Source organism: Triticum aestivum, chromosome 2B (assembly GCF_018294505.1).
Source record: "Triticum aestivum cultivar Chinese Spring chromosome 2B, IWGSC CS RefSeq v2.1, whole genome shotgun sequence".
Lineage (NCBI taxonomy): Eukaryota > Viridiplantae > Streptophyta > Magnoliopsida > Poales > Poaceae > Triticum > Triticum aestivum.
The window spans coordinates 428,243,569-428,254,962 of NC_057798.1; the positions used below are offsets into that span (position 1 = coordinate 428,243,569).

Genomic DNA, 11,394 nt, shown 5'->3' on the forward strand with positions numbered 1-11,394 from the left:
CGCGTCACCTCAACGGCGGGCGGGCGTGCGTAGTACATGCGACAAGGCCTAATCATATGCGGCGCACCACGGCGACAGCTCACTCGCGCTTGCCGGCCGCCCCGCCCCGCCCCGCCTCGACGTGTACAAGTACATAGCACATATACTACGGTGGTGCACGCACACGCGCTCACTGACGCGCCCATCATCGAGCATAATTGGTTTGCTACCAAACATTTGGCATTGCCAATATTTGGCAAACCAACATTTGGCAAAATTAAAAATTGCCAACATTTGGCAACTTTTTATGAGATTGGCAATGAGAATTGGCAAGCAACCAACCTCTAGCCAACATTTGGCAGTTTTGTGAGCAGCAGCAGAATTATCCCTGTCCCCTTCCCTTGCCTTCCCCCACTCGTGCGCTGTGCTTGTGCGCCAGCTCCAGCAGCTCACGACCAAAGCCTGCTGCTGCTCATCATCATGATGGCGTGTGCAGCCAGCTGATCGGGCGCAGGCGCCTTCAGGGCATGTACAATGGTGGCATATGGATACATATGCCTCATGACAAAAAGTAATTTGAAGCACTTACATTCATTTTTCCTCTCCAATGCAAGCTATCACTAGTGTGTCTCATTAAGAAATAAAAAAATAAAGACTCTAGTACACATGCATCTTTACTTTTCACTTCTCCTTTTCAGCTTTTGTCACCGGACCACGCTTTTTCTTTTTAAGCACCCGCCTCCTGAAGAGGATCCTGCTTCCCTATCAGAACCTACTTTACATCATATCCGATCCTACATGGCATGCGAGGCATCACCTTGAGGCTATGCATTGTACAAAGCCTGCTGCTGCTCATCATCATGACGGCGTGTGCAGCCAGCTGATCGGGCGCAGGCGCCTTCATGCACCTGCTCTTAATGGGTACGCACTCCTCTTGTCTCCTCTTCCTCTTCCTCTTGGATGCCTTCTCCTTTTCTAGCCCATTTCTGAGGTTCCTCTGCTACGCGCATTTCTTGGCTCTTGACTTCTCTCTTCTTGGAACTGTATCTAGCATCTAGTTTAGTTTAGTTTGCTCCTCGTCCTCGGTGTTTGCGAAAGCGTTTTTCACAAGCTTGCCATCTCTTGCTGTGGTATAGTAGTAGGTATCACTCCTAGCTAGGAGTACTTTTTAACTGTATAACCACATTTACTGCCACCTGCTGCATTTCTTAAGTCTTTTTGAGCCGACACCGCTCTCTCCTGCATTACTCTATTCATTCTGGATGAAGAGGATTTTACTACTAGCAACAAATTTCAGTTCAGTTTGATTTAAAGAGAACGGTGCATTGGTGATGGTCACATCGCATCGCCCCCTTTCGTCACTTCCTGCTTCTTATTCCTTCCTCTAAAGCTGCATCCATCCGTCTCATCTTTTTCTTTTCCGCTTTTGCTCTTTCCCCTTTGATCGGTTTCGATGCCGCCACACTCCTGATCTTGACCGCATCACTCACCACCAGCGACATTGTGCTGCCATTGCTCTCTCTGTCTCTGTCTCACTCTCGCCCTTGCTCTCGCCTTGCTGGGAAGCAGAGGAACTTCCGAGGCTGCAATGCCGGGACGCGGCGGGGAGGAGGGCGCTGCGGTGAGGCTGGCCAGGATCCGCAAGCGCCGCGCGCTCTCGTCCTCCGACTCCTCCAACGCGGCGAGGAGGCTCCGCTCCAGGAGGCCCGCGGTGCTGCTGATACGTAGGCGGAGGGAAGGAGGCGCGGCCATGTCGGACTCGTCGTCCCGGAGCCGGCATTGCCGTCGCCACGTCGCCGACGGCGCGTCGGCGAGGAGGCTCGTCACCGCCTTCTGGCAGTCGGACAAGGACAGGCTGTTCGGGGAGGAGCACCATGCCCTGGTCATGGACAAGGACGCGGCGGCGCGCCGGAGCCTCGTTCCTAAGAGCAACGCCTCCACGGAGGTGAGTCATACTTGTACTTAGATTCATCTGTTTTGGTTGCGTGATCTGTCGAATCTGTGGTTGGTTAATCGATCCACTGGTGGTGTAGGCTTCCAAGAGTTCGAGAAGCAGGACCAAAATCAAAATGTTTGAGGAGGCTGGTGGCCGGAAGGGGAGCTGCCACAACGGCCATGGACAGTGGCCTTCAGCAGATGTCATGAGCAACTGCAGCGCAATGGAGGTAAATCCGCACCTTCTTTCCTTATGTTGGCTGTAGTTTTTTTTTTCCCCTTTTTGCGAGAAATGTTAGTTGTAGTTGTTGAGCCGTTAGAAGAAAGATTTTGTACTTCATCATCTAGTCTGGACCCTTGAGCAGGTGAATGTGCAACATTTCTATTAAACACTTAAATCTTGCATGCGAAAAAAGGGAACCAGCAAATTCTTACCTACCTGCAATCTGCCTCACCATGCGCTGTTGGATAGAACAAGAAATGACAACATGGCTGAGTTCAAAAGCTATCTAATTTCTTAATTCAGCCAGTATCGACGTGGCTAGGTGCAAATTTTCTAGTACTGCTTTAACTGAAAAATATGAGAATCCCTTAATAGATCTTAGAATAGGAGAATAGGTTGTCTTAAGCCTGAACTGGCTCAGAGTTGCCGAGCAGAGCTAGTGATGATTTTAATCATAGGCTAGCTAGTTGCTAGCTAAAGGAATCTCTCCCTTCAGAAAGACTTTCGACTTGTTGTTTCAAACGTAGAACACCTTTAACTGCAAGTTGGTTCCTACAAATATGCAAACATTTGCGGAACTCAGAAATGCTTGTCCAAGAAGCATTTCAGTAGCCACCACCTTGCAAATGCTATATGAGTAGTGTGCGTAGGCGCCGCCGTGCTGAGTTATAAAGTCACTGATAATTTTAACGTTGTACGCCTTTAAGTATGAGCTGATTTTGTAAAACATGAAAGTAGAAGCAAATGCGGGACGCATCTCCAAGATGCACATGCGTGTCGTCCACTTGTGCATCAAGCTATCAGCTAGCCTTGATTTTTTATCCAGCAGCTGAAATGGCTCCATAATAGTACTTTCCTTACGTCCAGGCTTTAGGAGGGTTAGTTTTTGGGCAGTTGCTGCCTTTTACTCCGTAGTACGAGTATATATATGGGTTGTCAGAATTATTGAAGCTAATTTCGGATTAGAAAAACAAAACAGTTGGAGTTGAGGGCGAAGGCCTCATCAGCGCTCTTCAATCATGCGACCTGTATGCGTTGTCTTGCGTTTAGTATTTATACTATCCTGCTACTTTTACCTTCTGAATAAGTACTACCCAATTTCTACATTTCATATGAGAACCTTGTTCTCTCTTTTTTTCTTTTCTGAATTGAAATAAAAAAGAAGAAGACAGGAGTTGAAATTACTAAGCTTTGTCATTCTGTTTTCAGATTGGCACACACCCTCAAGATGATGAAGAGAAAGCAATCCAGCTGAAGGATCTGTATAACAGCTTGATTGCGTCCAAGGAGCTCGCCAAAGTGCTAGCACACATCTGGGGAGAAGTGAACCCATCAACCGTCTCACTCGTCTCTGCGCTGCGCTCCGAGCTCGATCTTGCGCGCGCCCACGTGCGAAGGCTCATCAAGGAGCAGAAATCAGAGCGCGGCGAAATCGACGGCCTGAAGAAGGAGCTCGTGGAGGAAATGGAGGCCTGGAAGGCCAAGCAGAAGGAGAAGGCCGCGACCGCCCTGCAGTACATCGTCACGGAGCTGGACAAGGAGAAGAAGTCGAGGAGAAGAGCAGAGAGGGCGAAGGAGAAGCTCGGCGCGGCATTGGCCGACGCCGAGTCCTCGCTACGCGCGGCCAACAAAGAGCTGGAGAGGGAAAGGAAGTCCAGAGGGAGGGTGGAGAAGATGTGCGGCGAGCTCGTGAGAGGCATCGGCGAGGACAGGGCCGAGGTGGAGGCGCTGAAGAGAGAAGCCGAGGACGCGCAACGGGAGCTTGAGAAAGAGCGGGAGATGCTCCATCTGGCGGACGAGTGGCGCGAGCAACGGGTCCAGATGAAGCTGCTGGAGGCGCGGCTTCAGTTCGAGGAGAAGAACTCGGCGCTCAATCAGCTGCACGACGAGCTGCAGGCTTATCTTCTGGATGCAAAGAAGGGCCAGGAGCCTGCGACAACCGATCAGATGCGATCAACCCATGCGTCTGAGAATGGAGGCGCTGCGTCTGGCCCTGTTCCAGCTCCGGACAACGCCGGTGACGGAGGATTCAGTGAGGATTGCGACTCGGAAGGGAGCGACATGCACTCGATCGAACTGAATGTCGACGGCAACGGCAATTTGCATACCTGGAGCTACACTCCTTCGTCGAGGCGCGACCGGAGAGTGGGTGCGTCGACACGGATGGATGATGCCGGCTCGCGCTGCGGCGTCGACCGGAAAACGTTCCGGGAGACGGATGATGCGCTGGAGGGGGACTGGGCAGAAGGGTGCAGCAACGGAATGCTCAACTTTGATCATGACGAGGAGAGGTACCAGGCGATCAAGGATCTCAGGGAGCAGATGCTGGCTGGATCTGGGCTCCTCATGTCACAGGGTAGAGAAACTGCTCAAAGTCACTACTGTATCTTGTGATGTAAATTAAACCTGGCCGATTACTCAAGTCTACCGACCAATCACTGCTGATGTTAGTTAGATGATGACTCGCTCAGTCAGACAGGCATATATAGTCAGGGTTTGTCTTCGTTGATGAGTTTTCTTTTGCACGAACGCTTTGAGCTCTTGAAAATTGGGGATACGGTTCAAGTGTACTCAGTTCCATGCTTGTAGTGTTATGTATATTATTACAGGGAGATGAATATGCATGTTTTCTTTTTTTGAGAAAATTTTCGATCTATTCATCTTCAATCATGGCAGTACAACAAGCACCAGAAATAATAAAGATTATATCCAAATTCGTAGACCACCTAGTGACGACTACCTGCACCGAAGCGAGCCGAAGGCACGCCACCGTCATCGCCCCTCCCTCGCTAGGGCCGGACAAAACTTGTTATAGTAGACAGTCGAAAAATGGTCGTGCTAAGGTCCCATGGGACAAGCGCATCAGAACCGCAACTGCCGCCGATGAAGAGTAGCGTAGATCGGAGGGATTCAACCTAAAGACACACAAACGTAGACGAACGACGACCAGATCCGAACAAATCCACCAAAAACAGATCGGCCGGAGAAACATATCCACATGCCCGCCGACGATGCTATACGCACCACCGGGACGCGGGCTAGGCAGGGAGAACCTTATTCCATCTTCAGGGAGCCACCTCCGTCTCGTCTTCCTAAGCAAGACTCAAACCATAACAAAACTCGAAGAAACATGAAAAAATGAAGCCCTCCCACCGGCAAGGGATGTGATCCATCGCGCCCCCATGACCCTAAGATCACCGGAGACGAGGCGGACCGTTGCCGGGAGGCAGATGAACCCTATGTTTCTTTGAAGAGGAGGCGGCTGTGTTATTTGACAGATGAATATGTATGTTATTGTCATAGTTATATGTTCGGCGGTTGTTTCATGCAAAAGTAGACAACAATTTTGCGGTGAAGAAAGCCGATGAAAACAAGCAATTGCTTAGGCGCTAAATATAGAAAATAATAGAAGAATTCTACAAGTTTCTCACAAATTTTAGAGACACTATTCAACCAGTTTCAGTAAATATTATATCACGATAATGTTGGAATTAATTTTGGAAGCTATTCCTTTGAGTTCAAGGTTGTTATCGACAAGTTCAAGCTGATTCCAATAGGGGAGCAATGATAGCGGCTCGTTCTGGCGGTGGTAGTGATCGCTCAATGGTCTCGGAATCTCGATATAATTTTTTATTATGTTTTAAATGTTTTATACTTCTGGTGAACTTTTATAATTGATCTGATCCTTTCCCCAAAACCTATCTTACCGAGAATATCCATAAATTAAATACATTTTAGTAACCTCAAAGTATTTACTAGACAATTTACGCGCATCATTTTTATGTGTCCAAACTTATTGTAAAGAAAGAGATGACCACCGTATATACAGTGATTGATAAGACAATCTTGTTTTAAGCCTACTACCACATAATTTAGAGATGACGATGAAAATATGATGTACAATTTTCATTTCTTAGTGTCGTCGCTGATAACTAGATAAATATGTGGTAAGAGATATCGTCACTAAGATACCATCTCTTAACTTAGAGGATAAACCTTGTTATTTCCTCTGATTTATCTCTCTTTCACCTCAACATTTATTCCACTGTCACTCCTAAGATAATCTTAGTGACGATGTTACGGGCTCCTGGCTAAGGGGTCTCTCACCATGGATAAAAGTAGACAACAATTTTGCAGCGAAGAAAGCTGATGTAAACAAGCAATTGGCAAGGTGCTAATATAGAAAATAATAGAAGAATTCTACAAGTTTCTCGGAAATTTTAGAGACACTATTAAACCAGTTTTGGTAAATATTAAATCACTATAATGTTGGAATTAATTTTGGAAGCTATTCCTTTCAGTTCAAGGCTGTTATCGACAAGTTCAAGCCGACTCCGATAGGGGAGCAACGGTAGCGGCTCGTTCTGGCGGCGGTAGTGGTCGTTCAGTAGTCTCGGAATCTCGATATAATTTATTTTATGTTTAAGATGTTTTGTATTTCCGCTGAAGTTTTATAATTGATCTGATCCTTCCCCAAAAATCTATTTTACTGAGAATATCCATAAAATTAAATACATTTTAATAATGGCAACATATTTACTAGACAATTTACGCGCATCATTTTTACGTGTCCAACCTTATTGTAAAGAAAGAGATGACCACCATATGATTGATAAGACAATCTTATTTTAAGCCTACTACCACATAATTTATAAATGACCATAAAAATATGATGTACAATGTTTCATTTCTTAGTGTTGTCGCTGATAACTAGATAAATATGTGGTGAGAGATATCGTTCCTAAGATACCATCCCTTAACTTAGAGGATAAACCTTTTTATTTCCTCTGATTTATCTCTCTTTCACCTCAGCATTTATCCCACTGTCACTTCTAAGATGGTGGCGGTGTCTCGGACTCCCGACTAAGGGGTCTCTCACCATGGACTCTCGGTCTCGTGGGCCAGGCTGAGGAACCTTTGTCGGTTCTGACCTAGGCCACATAGGGCGGCCCATGGCGTATAACTAGGCGGTTCTAGAAGAGTTGACATACATGACAAGATGCTGGATTCGTGGAGGACTTTGCCTACTCGTATGTAGGCGACTAGGATCTTGTACCCTTGGACCCCCCCGGGTTGTTGGGAAACGTAGTAGAAAACAAAAAAAATCGCCCTACGATCACCCAGGAACAATATGAAGATGCATAACGGGCTCTGATCAACGATCATTACCGACTCTGGGAGTGCAGAGGAAGTAGACGAGTCAGTGTAGATCGTACTTGGAGTCCCTCGAACGTTGATGATGATCCCGCAAACCACGCTCGAACGACCCCTCGAACAGAAGACCAAAAGCACGACCTCTCTACTCGGTTGCAAGCGTCGGTCTTCACGATCCGACAACACTTCCTCGTCCAAAGCTAATGGTTGCTGGAGAGTTAGAGGGAGGAGTTTAGAACCACACTGGGCTTCTAATTATGAGGATTAGAGGTGGCTAGGGCTAGCTCTAGTTAGTCAACTAGCCCTAACTAGAATTAGTACTAGATCAACTAGAGGAGGCTTCAAAACTTGTGTGTCTCAATAGGGAGAAATCCTCTAATATATATAGGTTAGAGGGGAGGGAGAGGGCAGACACCAAGGAGGGAATGTCCCTCCCTGGGGCGCCGACCTAGCGAAGGAGTCCCACTTCCTCCCCTAGTAGGATTCGCCCCCCCAAGGAAAGGGGGGGGGGCAACTCCACTTGGACCAAGTTGCCTTCCACCTCTTGGCCTTTTAAGGCTCATTCATATTTAATTAAATATAAAATGTTCTAAATATTTTTAGAGCATTATATATAATTTGACATCCCCGAAACATTTTCACACTATATATAATTAATCGGTAACACCCGGTATTACCCGATACTCACCGAAACCCTTCCAGTGACCCCGAAACGCTTCCGGAACCTCTTGGAACTATTCTGGCTATTAATAAAACAATTCCACAAATATATTATCATCAATCCCATCCCACTAACACTCATCATATCGTGATTACCTTAAGCTTGTGACCCCGTAGGTTCGATCAATCATACACATGAACGAAACCCCTTTGTATAGCGGAACCGTGGACATCCATATTGGTCCCTATGATTACACGAATGATATTCGAGTGAACCTATGGTTATAATGTGATGTTCCCTTTGCTTTGCGATACTTTACAAAATCCAGTGTGCATCGGTATCCTCCTGATTCATCACCATGCGCACTATACCGTTGCTCTCATTACCAGTTTTGTTCTTGTTTCTCATTAACATGTTTTGGCATCCCTGTGACATAGTTACCTGTGTTTGGCCAGACGATCATGGATGCCGTCACAATGAGATGGCCCTAAGAATATATCTCCATCGTCGGAGGAGCAAATCCCATTTCGAGTTGTTCGGTCACTTGTCAAACTTTCCGGTGAGCCTGAAAGTTATCGTTATGATCACCTTGTTACATGTGACGTTTGAGCAACCCCAAAGCCCACCGTTTGGTAGGAAGTAACCGAGACACTCTCATGGTCTGAGGAACTAAAACACATGCTAACACTCCATGTTATAACAGATGATTTCAGACGATATAATCACAAAGTATAACATACAAGTTTAGGTCGATTCAATATGATCATTCTTCCAACGTCATATCCTTAATGTTTGTCTTAGGACTATCTTACGCTTAACAATATCCTAAGATCTGAAAAATCGGATCACCAACAACACTCGATCTAGTCCTAGAATCGGGATTGGGAACCTATTGTTTTGCCATTTATCATTCCACACATGCATATGAGTTTTCCATTAAATTGCATATTCCAGGATCATAGCAATTATAACATGAAACATAAACTCTTAATTATGAATAACAGAAATATAATAGTACAATATTATTGCCTCTAGGGCATATTTCCAATAGTCTCCCATTTGTACTAGAGTCAATAATCTAGTTGCATAGTTTTAAACACCTTAGGGCTTATCTGGTGTTACTCATGCTTTGCTTGTGGTAGAGCCTTTGTCATTAGTTTTGACATATCCAAAACACTGTAATATTTGTGCTAGTCTTGTCTGCTTGAAGGATCTCAATCTATCTATCTTTGATCCATAATATTTTATTCAAAATAGAATATTCTTGGAATTAGAATTATGTCAAGACTCTTCTTGATCATACTTGGTTTCAACCCAATATTTATCAAGATTCTTCTTGAATCACAACATAATTTTATGGATTTCTTTCAACTTATGTGACATCAAGACATTTCTTGATTCAGACAATATTGAAACATCTCATGTTTTCAAAATACATATCTCTATTGTTATAGAATCAACAATATTGCTCACAAGACAATACTGAGCAATTGTCATGGCCTAGTTATGAAATTTGATATTCATATATTCTCAATAATGAATTTTAACTTCATGTTCTCGAAATAATACATTTATTCTTTTGAGATCCTTGATATTTGTTACTAACACTTAGTAGCAAATCTTTGGCCTTTATATATCATAACTTATTAAGACGAACTCATTCATCTTCCATGCTTATCAATTGATTCTCATAAGCATCAAGTTATATGACATTTGAGAGAAAATACTTTTCTCCCATTTAAACCTTTTAAATCTTTGTCATAATATATAAACTTATTTTAGCTTAATCAGACATTTCGACCTATCTCCACAGACTCTTTCATGCCCAATATTTTTCCTTACAATTTGATGGAAAATATGTTTCAAAATTATTTTGTTTGTGCTCAGAAACTTTATATTGTTTCCATTCTACAATATGTCATATACACATAAGATTGGAAACATTATATAGCTCCCATTGAGTTTTTTATATATATACATAAAATACTTTTGGACTAGATCAAAATCTCAATGCCAACTCACATTGTTAGTGAAAGTGCAACTATCCCTAGGTGGTTTTGGTAATTCCTAACAACATATAGCTCATTGAGCTAACATCATTTCAAGATGAACATTTCAGGAAAAGCTCAATGAATGGCATGGCATGGATGAGAAAAGTGGATCCCTCAAAATGCTAAGGATAAAAGGATTGGCTCAAGCTCAAAAGCTCAAGACTCTACATTTTATATTTTAGTGATCCAAGATCACATTGAGTCTATAGGAAAAGCCAATACTATCAAGGAGGGATGAGGTGTTGCTTAATGAGTTTCTTGCTCCACAATGCTTAGTGATATGCTCCAAAACCCTCAACTACTTTCTCACATCTACATATGACCTAAACCAAAAGTCAAACTCGGCCCTACCAATTCTTTCTACCCGGCGCCACCGAGTTCAGATGTCATAGCCACTGCCACAAGCCCTAGGCAAATCGGTCTCACCGATAGGGATCTCGGTCTCACCGAGATGGGATTGTAATCTCTCTGTTTCCCTTCGTAACATTTCGGTACCACTGAGATGAGCGATCGGTCCCACTGAGATTGCAATGTAAACTCCTTGTTTCCTTTTCGTAACATTTTGGTCCCACTGAGTTTACCTGACCAACTCTCTGGTTAGCTTATTACCAAAATCGATCTCACCGAGTTTGTGTAATCGGTCTCACCGAGATTACGTTAAGCCCTAAACCCTAACCATATTGGTCCTACCGAGTTGCATGTTGGTCCCACCGAAAATCCTAACGGTCACTAGATTTGCTGAATCGGTCCGACCGAGTTTATCAATTCGGTCCCACCGAGTTTGGCAAGTTGTATGTAACGGTTAGATTTCGTGTGGAGGCTATATATACCCATCCACCCACTCTTCATTCATGGAGAGAGCTATCAGAACAAACCTACACTTCCAACTTGCTATTTCTGAGAGAGAACTACCTACTCATGTGTTGAGGCCAAGATATTCCATTCCTACTATATGAATCTTGATCTCTAGCCTTCCCCAAGTTGCTTTCCACTCAAATCTTCTTTCCACCAAATCCAAATTCTATGAGAGAGAGAGTTGAGTGTTGGAGAGATTATCATTTGAAGCACAAGAGCAAGGAGTTCATCATCAACACTGTGACACCCTCGATTCAATCGTACACTAATCATGCACGCAAATGTGTACGACCAAGATCAGGGACTCACTGGAAGATATCACAACACAACTCTAGACGCAAATTAAAATAATACACGCTTTATATTACAAGCCAGGGGCCTCGAGGGCTCGAATATAGAAGCTCGAAAGCACAAGAGTCAGCGGAAGCAACAATATCTAAGTACAGACATAAGTTAAACAAGGATGCCTTAAGAAGGCTAGCACAAAAGCAACACGATCGAAGAGGCAAGGCCTCCTACCTGGGACCTCCTAACTA

At 44.4% G+C, this 11,394-nt stretch overlaps 1 protein-coding gene across 1 annotated transcript; it reads left to right on the forward strand.

The window, feature by feature from the left end:
- Positions 1–780: 780 nt before the first annotated feature.
- LOC123045294 (uncharacterized) lies at positions 781–4,765 on the forward strand. Its single transcript, XM_044468297.1, has 4 exons — positions 781–900; positions 1,549–1,924; positions 2,013–2,144; positions 3,347–4,765. Exons 1-4 carry the CDS (start codon positions 806–808, stop codon positions 4,529–4,531), a joined length of 1,788 nt encoding a protein of 595 aa, XP_044324232.1. The 5' UTR covers positions 781–805; the 3' UTR covers positions 4,532–4,765.
- Positions 4,766–11,394: the final 6,629 nt, after the last annotated feature.